The sequence below is a fragment of the Zingiber officinale genome, chromosome 4A, assembly GCF_018446385.1.
Source record: "Zingiber officinale cultivar Zhangliang chromosome 4A, Zo_v1.1, whole genome shotgun sequence".
NCBI classification, from domain to species: domain Eukaryota; kingdom Viridiplantae; phylum Streptophyta; class Magnoliopsida; order Zingiberales; family Zingiberaceae; genus Zingiber; species Zingiber officinale.
In genome coordinates, this window is record NC_055992.1 from 108099426 (window position 1) to 108119549 (window position 20124).

Below are 20124 nucleotides of genomic sequence, written 5' to 3' on the forward strand. Positions count from 1 at the left end.
ATAATAGGCTTTGTTGGGCTGTATGGCTATAGGATCCTCTATCAGAAAAACTTTCACAGCATTCCAAAGCTCATTCTCCATTAAACCTAAACATTGTCTTGTAAACAAGAAGTCATGATCCTCTGGGTCAAAAAATTCTATTTGTCTCCTCGTCCCAACATTCCGCCTAACCCACCCATATCTTTCGATCCCATCTGCTTCATCAAGCTCTGAAGACCGCCCATGCCGCCTATCTGCTTGAGCATTTGCGGCGGCAAGACCTTACTCATGTGTTGCGCATTCATATTTCGAGACAAAGAACTCATATCGCCTTTCTTTGGGATCTTTAGTCCCTTCATCTTACTCCAAATTTTGGCTAGGCGCTTGTATTCCTCCATCATCTCCATGACATCTCTGACCGACCGGCCTGAGCCCCTTGCGATCCGCATAATTCGGGAATCATTAAACAGTTTTGGATTTGTGCTGTCCAACTCTGAGTTGCACGGAAGAAATGAGGAATAAGAGTTTATCCAATATTGTAGTATTAATTATCATAGTTACCTGCATTTGTCATGGAATCCATCATGGTCATGTAACGCTTGATTTTTGCTTGACTTTCCTTCTCATGACCTTTCGGCATCAACTCTGAGCTAAATCCAGGTAGCATAGAAAAGACCTAAACAAATGGAACCATATCTTACTGGAACGGGATTAGAATGCAGGGCATGAAAGACAAAAACATGAAAGAATATATCGACTGGTAAACGATAACAGTTCAGTCCAAGACTAGTATGATGTAGCAACTGCACTAATAGGATGAATAATTGAAATTAATGGTCGTTTCAAAAAGAATCATAATAAATAACAGAATAATGTCGTCGATACAACCAAAATTATTTTCAGACCTGTCCAATAGGGCCCATTTTGAGGATGTTTTGGAACTGCTCGTACATAAGCCGGAGAGTAAAACTTCCTTCGGAAAGCTTCTGCAAAAGCTCAGGTTGCTGATCTGTGGGCACAACTTCATGAATTTTGTCCATGAATCCAGACCAATCACCCATACCTACAAAATGGTGACGAGTCGGCATTATCAGTCACCACACAAGGATAGTGGCAAGCATCAGAGTAATATGAATATCACTACACCTAAAAGACGACTAACAAATGGCTTGACATCAAAGACTTCAAACTCCTCCATGTGCTCTCCAGTTCCGATAAAGATGACAGGGCTTTTAGTGGCTGCGACTCTGCAAAGGGAGAAAAACCAGCAATAAAAGCTAGTTATGATATGCAAAGTGAAGTAGAAAAAAATGACTTGGAAAGGAAAGCAGAAAATCTCATAAACCCTCAAGTGAAGACAGACACTTTTTAAAAACAAAAGGTGAAAGATGGAAAAGTAGTTACAGAACAGGTGCCTATTCCAAAAACTGCAAAGAGGATGGACATCATAAATGTTTGATGGAAGAAACTATATTTGTAGAGTTTAGTACTAAGGCAACATAATAAAACAAGAACTCTCATTGACCATGATCCAATTGATAGATTTCTAAGACTCAGTCTTGACTTCTCAGTTTTTCATTTTAATTTGCATTACAGGTACATGGTTTTTGCGCATGAGATGACTTTTTGTAAGATCTACCAGCAGTATGTTGGCGAAGAGGACAATGCCTCATCCACCAAGTTGGTGGGAATACTAGCAATATTTAATCAATGTCTGATACAATGATGAGATTTTCAACAAACAACCATAATGCATGTTAATAAACGGAAATTATTCAACCGTGTACAAGTGTGACAATTTGAGCTTGTTGCACCTAAATTTAACTTTAGCCTCAACACTATGATACCTAAAAAACATATAAAAAAACTAGAAGCTAGTGTTGGATATGACGTATTCATACAAGTTTATATCACGACAACACTCATTGAAGATAGATAACTAGTGATTAAGGTTGCCCACCAGAGGGTGCAATAATATTATACAGAAAAACCAAAGCATATAACACGTTGATCAAAGTTCATGGAAAAACAATATAATGCCCAAAGTTTGCAAATTATACTCCAGTCAGGCAAGTGTAACAAAGAGTTCTTACGCACTAAGTGCACCACCTCCTTTTGCATGACCATCCATTTTAGTGATAATCACAGCTCCAACTGCTACACTCTGTTTGAAGGCTTGGGCTTGATCAAATGCTGCTTGACCAATACTACTGTCCATGACAAATATGATGAGATCGGGTTTCTGAGAAACAAGGAACAAGGTATTAACATGTTAAGCAACACTCGGATGTGTATATGAAATAGAAAGAACAATATATACCGTTGCTTCTGACACTTGACGCATTTCTTCAAACAAAGCAGCTTCTTGTTTGTGTCGTCCACTTGTGTCCACAATAATCAAATCTCGATTTTCTTTTTTAAATGTTTCAACTCCTTCAACAGCAATTTTTACAGGATCTGATTCCATATAGCTGTAGCATCAAGTGATCATAGAGAATAAGAGATTATTAAATATGCTGAGCAAAGACTTAAAGTGCATAGACAAGAACAGCATCATACCACATGCAGTTACAAAACAAAATAGATACAAGTTACAATATACAATTAGCTTGCTGGACAGGCTGAATCACTATTTTTGTCACTATATTTAACTATCTCATGCTTCTAAACTTCTTTTACTATATTTGATGTATCACTATATTCAACTATCTCATGCTATCACCATATTCAACAATCCCATGCTTCTAAGCTTCTAAAAGATCAGTAAATTGTAAAAGATTATTCAATTATTAGATCACCATCAACACGCATTGCGCTGATGGAAACACAATATTTGTTGTACTGAACAAAAAAAATTCAAGTTGTTCCAAACAAAGACTGCTAACAATAAGCTAAAATGGAGCAGCTCAGAGGAGAATAAGAAAAGATCAACAATTTCTGGAAACAATACCTTCCATAATAGGGGATTTTGGTTTTTGTTGCATTTTGCTTTAATTGATCAAAAGCACCAGCTCTAAATGTATCAGCACAAACTAATGCAGGTTTCCATCCCTTCTTTTGATGATAATATGCATATTTTGTACAAGTTGTCGTCTTTCCAGAACCTGATAGAAACCAAAGTCTTAAGTGACACAAGAAGTTGTGCGAACATAGAACCAATTCTAAGGGGAAAGCACACATACATACTACAGGTCAGTGTAAAGAGTTACAAGTATAGGTTGTCTCTTTAGTCATCTATTATGTCACTCATATCAATACAGGTGTAATAGTTCTTTTCGATAAACACAATATAAATTTATCCCTCTCAACTGGGTTAGTGGGCTCTCTCCTAAGGTTAGACTTTTTCAATCGGCTGACTGGGGCATGGTTTAGTGCAACAGCACAACCTCCTTCCCCAACCAATTTAACTATTTTTTTCAACGACCTTTCTGTTCTCTTTGACTCTCAGCGTAAGACGAGGCTTTATTCGGTTTCTATCCCAATATCCCTTCTTTTTGTAGAACCCTTGATGATTTGCCACTTCACTTTGAAACTTTTGAATTCTTAAGGTATCTTCAAAATTCAGTTTGAGGAGAATTCATTTTGCCAATTGTACCAAAGATTGGCTCAATTCAGTCAAAGTATTTTCTGAAGACCATTACCGACTTTATATCTACTAGGCATACATCAATATCTTTACTCCAGCCTAAGGAGTGTTAGTCTTAGAGGTGATAATTATAAGTCTAGCCGGTGGAGTATTTAGTCATTGATATTATGTCAGTCCTATATGAGTGTGTGTGTGTGAAAAATTATCCCTCTGAACTCTAGTAAATGCACAAGATGCTAAGCATAGATAATTTAAAGTGTTACCTATGTTGGATTCGGACATGTGTTGGTAACAAAGAGTTGGGAATGTGGGACTCACAACTCTGAGATGATGAGCTAAAGTTTACATATAAAATAAGTTGCTCAAACTGGTGGAGCTGAACAAACAAATAACATGTCAGTCACAAGATGCCTTATAAAGGAGGAAAAAGAAAATTGTACTTCCAGGGCTAAACATAAAAAATCTCATTTTGTCTTGAGGTTGAATGGTAATCTAAAATCCCATAAAAGGATTCAACAAAATCTCAGAATCCACTTTGTTTGGCCTCAAAGGAAAGTTAAATCATACACTCAGCAGAATCCTTGCTTCCATTTTTTGGATTGCTCCTTTAAGGCTAATGAAACCATAGTCCTAGTCAGGGGGGGAAAAATCTATGTTTCTATAGGGTTAATAATGGATATTAGGATTGCATAGTGATGTGAACCTCATGCATTGATTTTTGTAGAAAATGTAGTAGACGTGACCAATGATTGCCATGGTGTTAAAATAAACAGACTCGAGCAAGAATCAATAAATCAACAGACATTGGAAATCCAATGCATATTCATATTAAACTACCAAACTGTTGTTTGTTGCATGTCTTGTTGTCAATATATCATATATTCTGTAATTGTGGTGGCTCACTCTTTTGTCTTTTTTTTATCCAAGTCATTGAAGAAAATTAATTGGCAACAGCACAAACCTCAGTTATTTGTGAAAAGCATCCCAAGCAAAATAAATTTATACTGTAACTCTGACCATTATGATGATACAGGTGTCAATTGAAGTGCCAATTATTGTTTTACCTTGGAGGCCGACGAACATTACCACGCTAGTCTTTCCCTTCTTGGGAGTGAAAGAAGGTTTTCCAGGATCCAACATCTTGCATAGCTCATTGAAAACAGCCTGACGACAACAAAAATTATTTTTGCAATTAGAATTGGAAGAATGATTCAAAAAACAGAATCAGCTAACAACAGACCTGTGTAAAATAACAAATCAAAATGCCAAATCATTTGTTTAGATTGACTGCAGTGTTAAGAGTAATTTTCACACACTGTACACAAAAACGAATTTTGGGGAAAAGGAAGATAAAATAGTGAGCAATTAAATAATGTGCATTTAGAATCCTTCTCATTTTTTATGCAAAAATATGTTTTTACATGGTGAGTCGTGGAAAATACCAAATATTCATTGCACAGCAAATTATGATAATGGCATAGCTATCGATGTAGGGCCTACCTCTATCCCTTGCACCTTCTAAATCTAATTGATCAACTTATCTAAACAATCTATTCATTGCATTCAAAGATGCACATATTTTTAACCAATTTATTTCATCTAATCATTTTATTGTACTCCTAATGTTTCTATTTTCATCTATTCATAAATGAAAACTCATATCATGTAGGGCATCAGATCGAAACACATTGTTCTGATAAATTACCACAACCTTAATACTACTCGACATATGTAATGTCTCATGTGACACTGTCAATTATGTCACTGAGTATCATGTAATGTCAACACTCAACATCATTTGGCATGATTCAACACATGTTAAGATGAATTATGATAACTGATGTCCATACAAAATAATGTTACTATTCTAAATGGAACATTGTCCGAAATTAAGTATATAGTTGGTTATCTTCTTTTTCCTCTTCATTTCCTTCATCCTTCCACATCTAATTTGCTTCCGAAATCATCCATTGGAATGTCAACACACACCAAAAGAATATCGTTCCCATCAAAAATTAAAACTTCAGTACAACCTAAGATTTGAAACCTTGTTTTTGACCCTACAACCCAACTGAACAATTTTGTCTCAGGATAACTAACTTTGTGTTTGTGTTTTAAATTTCTCAATCCTCTTAAGCATAAAGTATACAATCATATCCATACCAAACCAAAACCACAATAAAAGGAAACTAAAAAAAATGAAAAATACAGCAAAGACAGAAAAGAAATTGTTATCATTCGTTGTCCTGCTAAGATTTGCAGTGAAAAATCATAAGCAATTTAGACCTCTTTCATGTATACAAAAGCTTGACTCTGGGCTTGTCTTCTTCCATGGAAATCACTACTTCAGCAATAAAAAAATAAAAATAAAAACACTGCCCTCAGGAAACATAGAAGGGTAGTATTAACCCTTAAGAATATTAGCACCAATTATGCAGGGATATCACAAGTTTCAGAAATATAATCCCGGCTCCTCTCAATGATCAACTGCTAACGAAAAAATGAAACCTTGTACCAAGATGGTGGAACAAAACCGGGCATTTCCCATCCATCACTATTCTATTTGCATATACTCGACACTCCCAGAGGTGAACATAAACGCCACGAAAAGACTCCATCCCCAGGAAACATAGAAGCAATAATGTAAATAAATCAATTCAAACTAGAACGCATAAATCATTCATGGTAAAATCCAACAAATCCTAATTCCAAATATATGGTTAAGCACCTGTTTTTTCCCACGAGAACTTTTAACCGTAAGATCTTTTATAAGCGCAAAAGGAACCCAAAAAAACACACGCACATACACAACGATCAGTTATGCTTATCCTAGATCACCAATTCACTTCTATCAGAATACCTGTTGAATAATACGACGCTTGTTGTGCCCCGCGGCGAGCTCGTCGAGGTTGACGATCCGCTTGATGTTCGCCTGCATGTCTCGGACAAGCTTGAACTGCACGTCAGACTGCAGCAGCGCGCGCGAGATCTCATTGAGGCACTCGTTGAGCACCTTCTCATCGATGATCGTCGCGTTGCTCATCTGCTGCAACGCGCGGGCGATGCTCCCGCCGAGCTGCGCGAGAACCATCTTTGCGCCGAGTTTCGCCTCCCTATTCCAATACTTGGGACTAGGGTTCCGGTTCCGGTTCTGGGGAGAAACAGATGAGATATCGAGAATTGGAGAAGAAGGAACAAGCAGTACAGGAACAAACCTCAATAGAAACTATTTATAGTGGGGACTATGCATTATTATTGGGCCGTGAACAAGCGGAAGAAGGCCTGATATAGAAATGGACCGCTGCTTTGGGCTGGGCCCAAATACCCGGAATATTTTAAATAGCCCATAACAACTAAAAAGAGATCGGACAAAAATAAAAAGGGTGTTTATCATTTGATGAATTAACCCTTTTCCAATTAATGTCAAATGAGTTCCCCTTTAAAATAAATTAGCCAAAATATCTCTGAACAAGATTTTAGGATTTAGGTTGCAGCAGCTGGTTATGAGCTACTATATAACAGTTACTAACTTCTATAATACTATCGTAATTTTATATTAATTATATTTTATTAAAAAATTGATAATTTGAGTAAAATAATATTTCAATGAAGAAACAAACTAAAGATATTTCAGGACACTCATACACTTCAAATAAATATTATTGAATAATGATAGATTGTATAGAAACTAATAAGTAGTAGATACAATATGAAGCACTTGATTGTAATTTGTTAGTTTCCACAATAGCGTCATTATCTTATGTTGTTTTTGCTTATTAGAGAGTCATATGACCTAGTTAAAATAAAATTTCAATGACTAAAACAAACTAAAGAAACTCGATGATACCTAATGTATTTTAAATGAACATATGATCATGATTGTATGATTGATTGTGTAGAAATTGTTTCCCTTCCAAAATGAATTTGGCAATTAAGCATTTAAATTTACCAGCCAAAATGAATTTTTGTGGGTACATAATTATAATTTCCCACTGAAATAAATTTTGACCAATAATATTAATCTTTTACTCACTAAAGTTAACTTTGGTAGGTAATATATAGTTTTTTACTAGCTAATGTAAGATTTTACAGTAATATTTAATTTTTACTGATTAGAGTTAGATTTCAACAATAATATTTAATTTTTTATTGATCAAATTTATTTTGCCTGTAATATTTCTAATGACCAAAGTTATATTTGACTAATAATATTTAATTTCTTACTTGCCAAAGTTTATTTTGGCCGATAATATTTAAATTTTTATTGGTCAAATCTATTTGGCCAGTAATGTGTAATTTATTATTGGCCAAAGTTAGATTTAGCAATTAATATTTAATTATTTACAAGCAAGTTAGATTTGTTAATACATAATTATAATTTTTCGACTGAAATGAATATTTACCAGTAACATTAATTTAAAATTAAAGTTAACTTTTACCCGTAATAAATATCTTTTTTACTAGTTAATATAAGATTTGATAATAATATTTAATTTTTACTGACCAAAGTTAGATTTGATAGGTAAAATTTAATTTCTTATTAACTAAAGTGAGATTTTGCAAGTAATATTGATTTGTTTTTAATTGACCAGCTAAACATGGGCGATAAATTGTAATTTTGTACTAGTTAAAGTTAGATTTATCGTAATTTTTAATATTTAATTCAAAATTTTGATTTACTAACTAAATTTAAATTTTACCCTACTAATTAATTAATAATTTAAAAAATAAAATTCATTTTAGATTTATATAATAGAGATGAATTTGCTGTGTCAATTGACCTTTAATGCAGGTCATCTCGTGACTTTTTTTTTTTTTGTTTTGTGACCTAAACCCTAAAAATCTGAACCTATAGATCCGATCCTTATCCCAAAACGATTTTATGTGATCCACGGTCTTAGAAACTATGTTTACTGGCCAATATCTTTCACCCTACATCACTTAGCTTAAAATATAATCAATAATTATATTAATTTTAATTTTTAACAAATAAAAAATGTTGTTAAATTTATTTCTATGATTTTTTTCTTGAAATTTTTTTTAATGTTTTTTAAATAAAAAATTTGACAAGAGAATTATTTTCCTTAATTTTATTTGCTCCTAACCCGTAACATTGGTTTACAGCATGCACATTACCTACAACAACATGCACATTACCTACACGCAATACAAAACCCATCTCACACCGAAAACCCTTCCTCTTCCTTTGTTGAAACCCTAAACCTCTACCGAAAAATCCTTACTCTTCCTCTATTCAGCGTGAGAAAACCCTTCCTTTTAGAAAACTCTAATCTTTGTTTGGATGAGGTGAGCGAAAGTGCACATTCAAAAATCTAGTATATCTTATATACATTTATTATTTAAGATTTACGCATTAAAGCAATTGTAACTCATTTGTTAAAGTCGACGTCAATGTCAGCATCGAAGTTGGTGTCAACGTCGAAGTCGGTGTCAGTGTCGACCAATGCCAGTTGGGATGTGCGAGTGTTTTTAGTCACGACGCAAAAAATACCTAAAATAATAATTTTTAAAGTTAATATAATAAAACAGGAATAAAAATAAATAATAATTTTTTTTAGTTCCTTTTACCCTTCCTTATACCCCAAATCGGGGTGTAAGAAATTCTTTCATTTCATGGATAAGAAATGTAAAAATTTACCCTTCTTTACTTTTTCTATTTGTAGCTCACTCCCTCCCAACCAAGATTTCAATTACCTTCTCCTTCCCTCTCCTTCCTTCACCTCTTTTCAAACAGTGCATAAATTTCATGTTCATCCTCCATTGGACGCTTAATCAACAAGGAGTAGCATGGAGCTTTCTTCTTCCTTTCTTACTAGAAAAAAACTAGTATCATCTTCTTCCTTTCTTCCTACTTATTTGCTCATTTATATTATATTATTTTGTCTGTTTTGGATTATGGGCCAAATTATGAGTTTATTATGGCTTGCTTTTAATTTGGATGAGATTAATTAATACTATGAACAAATATATAATTTGCACTCCATATGAACCTTTAAATGGGAAGTGTAATTCATCGTTCTTATTGTTTGTAATATTTCTAAATGAGCTGAATTTTGTTTCAAAATGTTGGAACTTTTATGTGTTAACTTCATAAGGCATTGTTTTATCAAGTTGTATGTCTATGTTTCAGTTGGCTTGTTTGTTCCCTCTTCATGTGTGAATAACTTGATAAATATTGATTTAATTAAAAACTTAATGATTGAGAATTTTAGAGTCAATTATATGTTTGAAACTTTCATCACTGAAGGTTGGTGTTATTGGAATTGATTATGACTGTAGATACTACTGAACAAGTTACACATGTCAAACATGCTCGCTGCTTTTTATTTTAGACATCATTTTTTTTTTTTATACATTTGAGATTGTCGAGAATGTTTATATCCATCTATTTTTATTTTCAAATTATTAATCTACTGTATCTTTTTTTAAAAAAAAAATGTACATATCAGTCAAACCATTTCACTTATAAACTAATTTAATCATATTAGTACCCCGGAACTATGATATAGTGATAAGATATTTAAGTTGTCATCCAAGTATCTATAGTTCGAGTTTTAGTTATGATGAATTTATAGAAAATTTTCTTTCAAATAGGCAACGTAACTAAAAGATGCGAAATTTCCATAGAACCGGATCGATCATCTCAAACTCAACATTATCCAACCTGATTAACTATTTTTTAATTTAATCATATCAGCTGAGCATGCCCCTATTTCTAATGATGTTGGACTTTCTCAAACAACACCTATTATAACTACCACATTAGTTCATCTATATATCAATCATCTAAATTTACTAACTATGATTCAAAATCTTCACGATAGCGTATATTTACATTTAATTAAATATGATCAAAATATTTAGTATTTGTATATTATTTTAACTTGTTCAATAATTGATATTTTTTACTTTCGTAGGTTGTCCTGCTCATTCACCATCCAAGCCGTTTGGGGTTTTTTTGCATGCACAGAGTATGACCTTAGAGGAAAATGGGGGAAGAAACATTGTCATGATATTGAAATCAATTATTCATAGAGGATGTAAGTTAAATTATAATTAATTTTATATGAATATTTTTCTTTTTATTATTTCAACTAATAACATGATGTGTATTTATTTATATTAAAATTACAAGGACACGATGCAATTGAAGTATGACGTAAACATTATTGTACAAAGTAGGTCGGATTGCCGAACATATTCGCACAAGAGAAATATATATAAGTCATAATTTAATAATTACTCTTTTCATGTTCGTATTATTTTTGACATGATAAATTTTTGATATCCGTATACTCTCTACAATATTGACAAAAAAAGGTTTACAATAGATGATGATACTCAATGTAGAATATAATTTGTATTTAGGGGGAGGGCGAATTCAAGCTGATCACGGTATTAGAAAGTTAATTAGCTAGGGACCATAACTTATTTTATTACTAAAATAGCGAGGGAATTAAGTTTTCATAGCTAATTAAATAGGTTAAATAAGTATAGAGATGGAATTGACAACGAAATTTAATTTTTGTCGCTTAATTATTGACCATAATTTATTTCGGTCGTTAATTAGTGATGAAAATTAAATTCCATCATTAATTGTAAGTTTTCTTGTAGTGAATTATATGATGAGAAACAATAAAAAATATGATTTAATTGATGAAATTTTAAACCATCATCATATAACAAATAAAATATTAAATGCATAGAAGATCTCAATATCTATAAATATTTGGCATACTTAACTAGCAAATAAAATTATAAATATATGAAAAATTAACACTATATATTTTTCCAATACTTAAATTTGTAATCGAAAGAGATAAAGTAAGAAAACTTTACCTCAATCAAAACGCATTTGTTGTGGAGCGTCACCAAAGCAATGACGACAACGCTAGCAGCAAATAACAGCGGGGCTGGTGATAGCGGCTATAGCAACGTGGATGGCAACGACATCAATGTGCGACGAAGGATTTTGAGGGTAAAATTAAGGTTAGGGAAAGAATAATAAGGAGATTATTAGAGGAAGAAGACCACGGAGAGAAAAAAAGGAGAGGGGATTAGGAGGAGGAAGAAAACACAAGAGGGGAGAGGTGGAAAAAGTATGGGCAATGGCAGAGAAAAAAAATATCGAGAGAAAAAAAAAGGGTGGGCGGAAAGAGAGAGAGAGAAAAAAGTTTGGGTTTTTAATTGAACATTTTGTGAAAAAATCCTGAAATTTTTAAAATTTATAACTAAATCCTTTTTTTAAATCACTGTATTAATTTTTTCCCCAAAAAATTTCAGGGGGGGCGATCGCACCCCCTCGGTCCCATGTAGCTACGCCCCTGATGATACTATAGGATCGTTGGTCACGTGAGAGAGCAGGGTAAATCATGTGATTTTTCGCACCATGAAAGTTTATTTGCAAACTTTATCTCCTCGAGGGTGCCTCTGCGCAACTTCAAGACATATACGAACTATTCATCCAAAGCTTATTTTGTAATTTAATCCTATAAGTTGATTTTGTTGGGGAATGCTCAATACGATTGTGTGCTAAAACAAGTTTCATAAATATACACAGTGAAAAATATAAACAATAATAATTCCTAATCATTACATACAGCACACACCACATGCATACAATATACATCTCACACAAACATGATCGCAATATGAAATTTTACGAAAAGTAAATTTACGCTAAGCGTATCTTGAAGGTTCGTTAACGAACCTGGTAGAGAATATTTGCTAGCATTGCAAGGCAAGTCTCCTTCGGAATCAACGAGCAAGCGGTTGATTCTTAGGTTGACTCTTCATCTTCTCCACCATCTAAGATGAGATAACTATTAGTGTTTCTTTTATTTGACTCTTAGTTGGGTTAGGCTTTAAGGTCCGAACTCATTTCGGGCGTAAGGTTTAAACCCATATTATTTTAGTCAAACTAAAATAACTCAATCTCCAAGTCAACATATTCTTTGTGTGTAACCAAATAGGTTCTTGTAATGTTAGCAGTGTTTCTAAAACTATTTTATATACACAAGCAATGATCGACATCTAGCAATGCATCATTGCTAACCAAGTGACGAAAATATCGAGATCCGATTCAACCTGTCTATGTTTATTATCTTGTAAAACATGGTCCTTCTATTCTTGATATTAGATTGATCTATGAAGTATAGACCGTGTTATCTTTTTTTCAATCTTTATATTTTTGATCTCCAAGTTGACTCACTTAACCAAATAAGTTCAATATCTCATATTGACTTATTTGAAAATAACCATGCATTTTAGCAGTCCTACTTAATCAAGGGGCCCACATATATTTCTTTCGTCATATGTAAGTGATAAATAGATCTCATCTTTATCACTTACATCTTTCTACATAACTTATTACATATCAGTAATCAACTTTATAATCCACTTTGTTATATGTGACGTTTGTCGATACCAAAATACACAACTTCTTATGTAGGGAACCATAGTGACTTCAGGTCTAAGAGCATCCATATCAGTATCTAAAATTTAGAGTAAAAGAACTACTTTATTAAATTTAGATATCCATTTTTCACCACATGATACATCAGTTTCCTTATAATTTACTATATATTTATTTTTTTATTTTTTTTTCTCTTTCCTTCATATTTTTTATTATTAGATGGAGGAAAGAGATATAGGAGAGAGAAATTTTTTATTATTAGAGGAAGGGGAGAGAAATTTTTTATTATTAAAGGGAGGAGAGAGAAATAGTATTTTAATGTTTAGGGAATGTATTCCATTCCCTAAATTTAAAGAACTACTATTCATAAAATGTATATTTAGGGAATGAGTAGGGTACCTGATGTGGATGTTTTTTTAATGCAAAATGTAAAATTTAAGGTAAAGTTTAGTTTAGGGTTATTGATGTGGATGCTCTAATAACTATTTATACTAATAATCACTATGAGAATTTTTATACTACTCATATAACGATATATGAAACATTCTCATTACGGGTCAATTCAGTACATATTCTTTAATATATATTCATGTATCAACTTGATATCTTATATCCATGACTTGTGAGATTAAGTCATCAATTGACCTACATGTTAGTCTCAACGTATTAATATTACTTTTGTATATCAATGTTTGATTATGAATAGTTAAGAGTAGTGTTTTATTCTATATATATCTATAGTCTTCCATTATTAATTCAACCAATAAATATATTATATACTGGAACCTATTAGCTTAGGATAGGGTTGGAGATAGCCTTGGTCCAGTGTGAGTAGTTGCCCACATTGGTGTATATATATGTATATATATATTAATTGTAATCACATAACACCATACTATATATTATTGTATTATACTATATAATGCTGTAGTTTATAACTTTAAGAAGATTCTCAAACACAAATTTGAACGATTTTTATAAGATTAAATCTTAAATGTATTGGATGATATACTTCTAATCTCGATTCTTTATTTCAAAACAAAATCATGAATATGATAAATCGTTAGAATGGAATACAATACAAATACAACCGGCCTAGTATAGGGAAACAATTGGAACTAATATTTTTTAATTATTGCTTCCTAAACTTTTGGGCCCATGTAAGTTTTATCATTGTGTACGAAGTTACACATTTATATAATTTATTTATGTCAATGAATTCATTTTAGGTTTTTGATAAGAAAAAATTGATACAATTAGTTGAGTTCTATCTATAAGATTTGTCAAAATTTGATCTCCTCGTACTTAATGATCAACTTAAAACTTATATATGTAATATATATTCTAGAGTTGTCAGACGAATTAACCCGTGACATGGCGGGTCGGCTTGTCACAGGCTAGCCATTTAGCGAGGCAGGGCGGGATGACTAGTTATCTTGGCGTTTTGGAAAATCTCCAATCCAATCCAATCTAAGGCGAGTTGTGGATTGGGTGCGCCAACCGCTGACCCATCATTCAAAAAAAATTAAAAAAATTTAATATCTTTAATGTTTTACTTTGAAAAAGTTCATCAATCAAATATATCTAAAAACATATATTCTAAATGTCAATGGACGTATACAAGTACACATATTTAATGAAAAATATAATTTTTATTTCAAAATTATAACAAAGAAAGATAATAAATTGACATATACAACTTAATTTATATGTATTTTTCAACCAGTAAGTCAACCCAAGCCGTCACGGGCTGACCCAAGCAGGTCGGCTCGTGGCGGACTTGAGTTGATAAAATTCCAACTTAGCCACTTAAATTGTTTGACGGGACAAATCAATCCGACAGACCTAACCTAAATTGACGGCTTTAATGTATTCTAACAAATAATTTTAAGGATTGAAAGACCATGGTGATATTTTAGAAAAGTTAGTTATGTTAAAGAAAAATATTAAATACATGTTGATTTATAAGTTTTTGATATTGACATTAAATTTACGAGTTGCGATTGTGAGTATTGTAGAGAGAGTGTTTTCTATCATAAGAATAGAGAAAGATATGTTGCACAATTGAATGGATGATGATTGAATAAATAATAATCTTATTATTTAGGTAGAGAAAGATATAATTCTAACTATGGATAATAAAATTATTGTACAAAGGTTCAGAATACGAAGACTTGAAAAAATATTTGTAAAATAATTATTTTGTTGTGTTTTATGATTTCACGATTTTATTTTTTATTTTATTAATTATATTATATTATTGTTTTTTAAGCATGAATCAAAATCTTAATTCCGCCCTTGTCTTAAAATATTATTATATTTATTTATACACAAATTTAAAATAATATAATAATCATAAACTTTATTAATAAAATATGATATAAAAATTTTCTTATCAATCATATCATATGATAATTGAGTGTAATTAAAGGATAATACTAACCAAAGCTACTAGAAGTATTACCTTAAAATCCAATGAAAGTCCTTGGGGTATGGTGCCACGTGGTAGGACATTTAAGTTGGCACCTAGGTACTCGTGGTTCGATCTCCAGCTACGATGTATTTGTTGGAATTTTCCTTCAAATGTGAAGTGTAATTAAAAGATGTTGGATTTCATGAGACTGAGCCAATCATCTAGAGATAGACAATAAGACTAACTAGAATTATTATTTTTTTTAAAAATCCGATGAAAGAGTATTTGAGTTAGTTTACTTTAAATAGACATCCATTTTGACGTTAATTGGAAAAGTAAGATGGACGAGCTTTTTTATTTTGCCTAAAGAGATTTTTATTAAACGTTTAATAAAATTTATGGCATAATTCTTTATAATTAAGCTCCTTACATTCGAGCAAAGTAAATCCTTGTTCGTTCACCTACCGAAATCCTTGCCTTTCATTTTCACAATTCCCAATCCTACATTCCGATTTCAAATCCAATTCCGAGTAGGAAGAATTGGTCATCCGCCCTTAACAAACTCTAAACACTTTCCTTCTTTTGCAAATTCCAAATGCTCCTTATAAATACACACTTCAATTCCCTCGCAATTCGATTGCAGTAAGCATCATCTCGCTCAATGGCGCGGAGTCATCCACTGGCCGTCTTGGCGTTGGTGGTCGTCGGAATGCTCCAGTTGACTGCGCCACCTCCGTCGGCCAGCGCCCAAACGCTCGGCTGCTCGCCGTCCGTGCTATCGGCAATCTCGCCCTGCATCAGCTACCTCGTCGGGAATTCCACGTCCCCGACGTCGACGTGCTGCTCGCAGCTGGCGGTGATGATGCAGGGGCAGGCGCAGTGCCTCTGCCTCATCCTCGGCGGCGGCATTGCGCAGCTCGGCTTCCTCCTCAACCAGACGCAGGCCTACACTCTCCCCGGCGCCTGCCGGATCAGCTTCTCCACGTCCCGCCCCTGCCTCGGTCCGCATCGATCACTACCTCTCCCAGCTCACTACCTCTCTCAGTTGGTTAGGCTAATTAATCACATGGCTGCGGTGCTGCAGGATTCACTGCTCCGGTGCCGGCGGGAGCTCCGGGAGAGGCGCCTGCGTTAGCACCTTCCGCAACGGCTCAAACTCCGACTAGCGGCGGCGCGGTCCCGGCAGTGGATTTTACTCCGTCGGTACGAAATGCAGGAGCGCCTTCCCAAGGTAAACCGATCGGATTAACTTGTCGATCAAATTGTGATAAGAAGTAATTGTGTTCGATGCTTTGCTTCAGGGAGTGGTTCGAAGACGACGCCGCCGCAGGCATCGACTGCGAGTAGCTTTTACAGAGTCGCGCCTGCTCTGTTCTTCGTCATCATCGCCGCCGTTGCGTCGCATGCTTGGATTTGATGCTTTGCTGCCTCTGCAGCTAGCTCTGCTTTTGTCGAATCGAACCATTCATGGTTATTAGAGAGTGAATAATAATTATTTGATAGTTAAAAAAAAAATCAAGAATCTCGTGTTCCAAAATAAACAACACACAAATTTCATCTTATATTCTTATTCTAATCTTTTGGGAGGGAGCGGAGAGAAAAAATAAAGGCGGGAATCTTAAGGAACAATAAAGTCAACGGTCCGGTCGGTTAGAAATTGAAACGGTCGAATCCGCGACCGCCGCCGCCACACCGCGACAAAATTCTGCACCACCAATTTGGCTCGTCGACTGTCCACGTGGAGTTGAAACACTGGACTGAAAGACGGTTGGCATGACATTTCATTCTCGTCATGGATGATTCAGTAAAGCGCTTGTTTCTTTAGGAACTTGCAATTCCACGTGGCGCCAGAAGCTTCTCCCGGTCCCGAAGTAGGGACGATCGTCACCGTCCAAGTGTACGGAAACCGTCGCGATGGTTGCAGAGGATCCGAACGTATCCCAATCGGTGCCCCGTAGCAAGTCGGGCCTTTTTGTTCTCTGGATCGCCCTGCGCTTCGTAATTAGGGTTCCTCTCCTTCCCCAAATCCGTGTTTGGTTCTTCGCCCGCCTCCTTTCCGTCGATCAAAAAGGAATATTTTCGCAACGTCGTTCTGCTTCACATTCGCGTTAAATTTCTCTTTGCCGTCGATCGTTCGCGGAAAATCCGAGTTTTTCAGGGTGGGATTAGTGTTCTTCAGGAGGTATGAGGGTCCATCCGGCTCCGGGGAAGCGGAACATCACGTTCCGCTGCGACGTGAACCCAGCGGCCTCCGCCGCCGCCGTGCTCGGACGGCAGAAGAAGCTCCGCCGCCTGCCGCACGTCTTCGGCAAGGTCCTGGAGCTCCCCTTTTCCGCGGAGGCGAACGTGGCGGTGGAGGAGGACGCGGCCGGTTTCCGGTTCGTCGCGGCCACTGATGGCCTCTGGGGCGAGGTGCGAGCCCACGCCATCGAGATACACCCCGGGGTGACGAAGGTGGTGATGCGGGACGGAGGAGTCGGCGGCGGCGGCAGGTGCAACCTCGGCGAGGGGCTCGAACTGGACCGGTGGAGATTCCGTCTGCCGCCGACCACTCGGCCGGCGCTGGCCACCGCTGCTTACGCCGACGGGGAACTTGTGGTGATCGTGCCGAAGAGGGCCGAGTTCGAAGGAGATGATGCAGTATAAAGGGATTTCATCAGCTCTGTAATTGTAGATGCGCAAAACCTTAATCAAATAATTCTTTCCTCTTAAGATTTCAGTTCGTTTCTCTTGAAGGGAAATTTTATTATTAGAAAAACTTAAAACATACAGTTTGGAATCGAAAACCATCGTCACAAATTATTTTATCTCAAAAGTATTACATTTTTTTTTGGGGGGGAGGGGGAGGGCATACTATCATAATTATGATCTGATCGTAAATGGTTATGATCTCTTTATGAGTTTATCATCCCCATCAGATTATAATTTTTATTCGGAGCTGATATAAACTGGTTGTGATAATGAATCTAGGAAGGGATTGTAATCATTTACGATCGAATCATCATCCGATTGTACATCCCCTGACCCATAAAAAAGGGGGCGGATCTTCTGGTCCCGATTTCCCTGGTCCGCCCCTGGTCCGCACTGGTGATATAAAATCACCCGCACGTGTAAAACATGTGCCACGCTCCAACTCGGAAAAGCCAAACGCCCTGCCCTAGCCTCGCGATTTCCTTCTCCTCGTGATTTCTTCTCCAGCGCCGCCTCCTCCCAACGTCGCCTCCTCCGCAGCCAAACCCTACGTCGCCTGCAGCCTCCCTCCGAAGCCGTGTCCCTCCCGCGACCTCCCTCCAGCGCTGAAGCCCTAGCCCCATCGCCTCCCTCCAGCGCCGGAGCTCTAGCCTCGTCGCCAGTTGCCATGATTTGTGCTGCAAAATCTGCTTTGTAAAATCTGCCTGATATTTACAAAGGGAGATCTCGAGGAAGTCAGTGAAGAGGTTGCCAAGTACAAGGTATCAACGAAACCTTTTAGCTGGTGTGATGCACTATCGTTTGCACTCCAAACCTTATTTCTAGTTTGGTGGGGAAAGTTCTTTTATTCATGTGTGCGCTAATAATTTCTTTAATACCTAAATTTCTCATTTACATGCTATCATCCTTATACTCAACTGATGATGCGGTGGGTTGAAATAAATTGTTTAATCTATTATATTGTTTGATGCTCTTTAGTTGGTCTTGTTATCTCGCTAACTTCAATATACAATAAACTTGCCACAGCGTTTCAAATTAATGCCATGGTAGTTTATCTTGTGAGAGCATTGGTTGATTCTCTCCATCCTTACTGATTTTGTTTTTTTTTCATAAAATGAATACTTTTGGCTGTGCTATGTTGTATTGATTTAGGTGGAAATAGTCTAATCTTTTTTGGTCCCGAGCTTAATCCTGCTATGTTAGATATACTTTGGCAATTGCCTCAGGCCAGAATAAAATGTATTAGTATTTATAGATGCTTCTAATTCTGTAAATTTTTTAAATGTCTTAATTTCATTATCTGATTCGGCAGTTTTGATAATCAAATTAAATATCTTATTTTGATTATATAATTTATGTCTTTTTTTTTGTATGTTAGTGTTGTTCAGGTATAAGGAAATAAAATCATGGCAATTGGCTCTTCATCAGCATCATCTTTCACTCAAAGACGTATGAACGATGAGCAATGTGACACTCCACACATATTATGTCATTGTGGGTTACGAGCTACTCTCCAAACATCATGGACGGAATCTAATCCAGGAAGGCGTTTTTTTTCATGTCCAAAATATAGAGTAAGTTTTTGTTATATCAACACGGTATTGTGAGTTTTTAAATTATTGAGTTTTGATTAAGTTTATTTGAAATTTAGCAAAAGGGATGTGGCTTCTTCTTATGGCATGACCCAGAATTATCAGAGAGAAGTAAGACAATTATTAATGAGTTGAAGATGATTAACAAAAAATTAAAGTTAGAAATCAATGAATTGAAGAAAGGTACTAGTTACAGAGGTGCAAGTGAATACAATGATGTTCTGGATGATGGGAACAACAATCATGTAATTATGCAGTTGAGTGATGAGATATGTTCATTGAATAGGAAATTTAGAGTTGCTATCATTGTAGTTGTATGTATTTTGATTGTGATGATGAGTATGTGGTTGATATAATTTATTATTTGATGTAATTTGATATTGTGATGTAATTCTAAATGGTGTGACACTTATGTGACACTTGTGAC

The 20124-nt window shown here is 35.3% G+C and overlaps 3 protein-coding genes across 3 annotated transcripts; 2 read left to right on the top strand and 1 right to left on the bottom strand.

Annotated features, from left to right (window-relative positions):
• Positions 1 to 51: 51 nt before the first annotated feature.
• On the bottom strand, positions 52 to 6764 carry LOC121970501 (signal recognition particle 54 kDa protein 2). Its single transcript, XM_042521265.1, has 9 exons — positions 6426 to 6764; positions 4630 to 4729; positions 2930 to 3083; positions 2300 to 2450; positions 2073 to 2221; positions 1126 to 1226; positions 885 to 1042; positions 541 to 655; positions 52 to 472 (listed from the first exon to the last, which is right to left on the bottom strand). The coding sequence occupies exons 1-9, from the start codon at positions 6654 to 6656 to the stop codon at positions 138 to 140; spliced, it is 1494 nt and encodes a 497-aa protein (XP_042377199.1). The 5' UTR covers positions 6657 to 6764; the 3' UTR covers positions 52 to 137.
• Positions 6765 to 16055: 9291 nt separating this feature from the next.
• Positions 16056 to 16943, top strand: LOC121973532 (non-specific lipid transfer protein GPI-anchored 15-like). Its single transcript, XM_042524942.1, has 3 exons — positions 16056 to 16415; positions 16499 to 16645; positions 16716 to 16943. Exons 1-3 carry the CDS (start codon positions 16076 to 16078, stop codon positions 16829 to 16831), a joined length of 603 nt encoding a protein of 200 aa, XP_042380876.1. The 5' UTR covers positions 16056 to 16075; the 3' UTR covers positions 16832 to 16943.
• Positions 16944 to 17381: 438 nt separating this feature from the next.
• Positions 17382 to 18149, top strand: LOC121973533. Its single transcript, XM_042524943.1, has one exon. The coding sequence runs from the start codon at positions 17599 to 17601 to the stop codon at positions 18058 to 18060; it is 462 nt and encodes a 153-aa protein (XP_042380877.1). The 5' UTR covers positions 17382 to 17598; the 3' UTR covers positions 18061 to 18149.
• Positions 18150 to 20124: the final 1975 nt, after the last annotated feature.

Excerpts from the sequence above, each read along its gene's own strand:
- LOC121973533 (XM_042524943.1), top strand. The coding sequence starts at position 17,599 with ATGAGGGTCCATCCGGCTCCGGGGAAGCGGAACATCACGTTCCGCTGC.
- LOC121973532 (XM_042524942.1), top strand. The coding sequence starts at position 16,076 with ATGGCGCGGAGTCATCCACTGGCCGTCTTGGCGTTGGTGGTCGTCGGA. Across the intron at positions 16,416-16,498 it reads CACGTCCCGCCCCTGCCTCG|GATTCACTGCTCCGGTGCCG; the intron begins GTCCGCATCGAT and ends GCGGTGCTGCAG. Across the intron at positions 16,646-16,715 it reads TGCAGGAGCGCCTTCCCAAG|GGAGTGGTTCGAAGACGACG; the intron begins GTAAACCGATCG and ends GCTTTGCTTCAG.
- LOC121970501 (XM_042521265.1), bottom strand. The coding sequence starts at position 6,656 with ATGGTTCTCGCGCAGCTCGGCGGGAGCATCGCCCGCGCGTTGCAGCAG. Across the intron at positions 1,227-2,072 it reads GGAGGTGGTGCACTTAGTGC|AGTCGCAGCCACTAAAAGCC; the intron begins GTAAGAACTCTT and ends CTCCCTTTGCAG. Across the intron at positions 656-884 it reads AAATGGGCCCTATTGGACAG|GTCTTTTCTATGCTACCTGG; the intron begins GTCTGAAAATAA and ends CCATTTGTTTAG.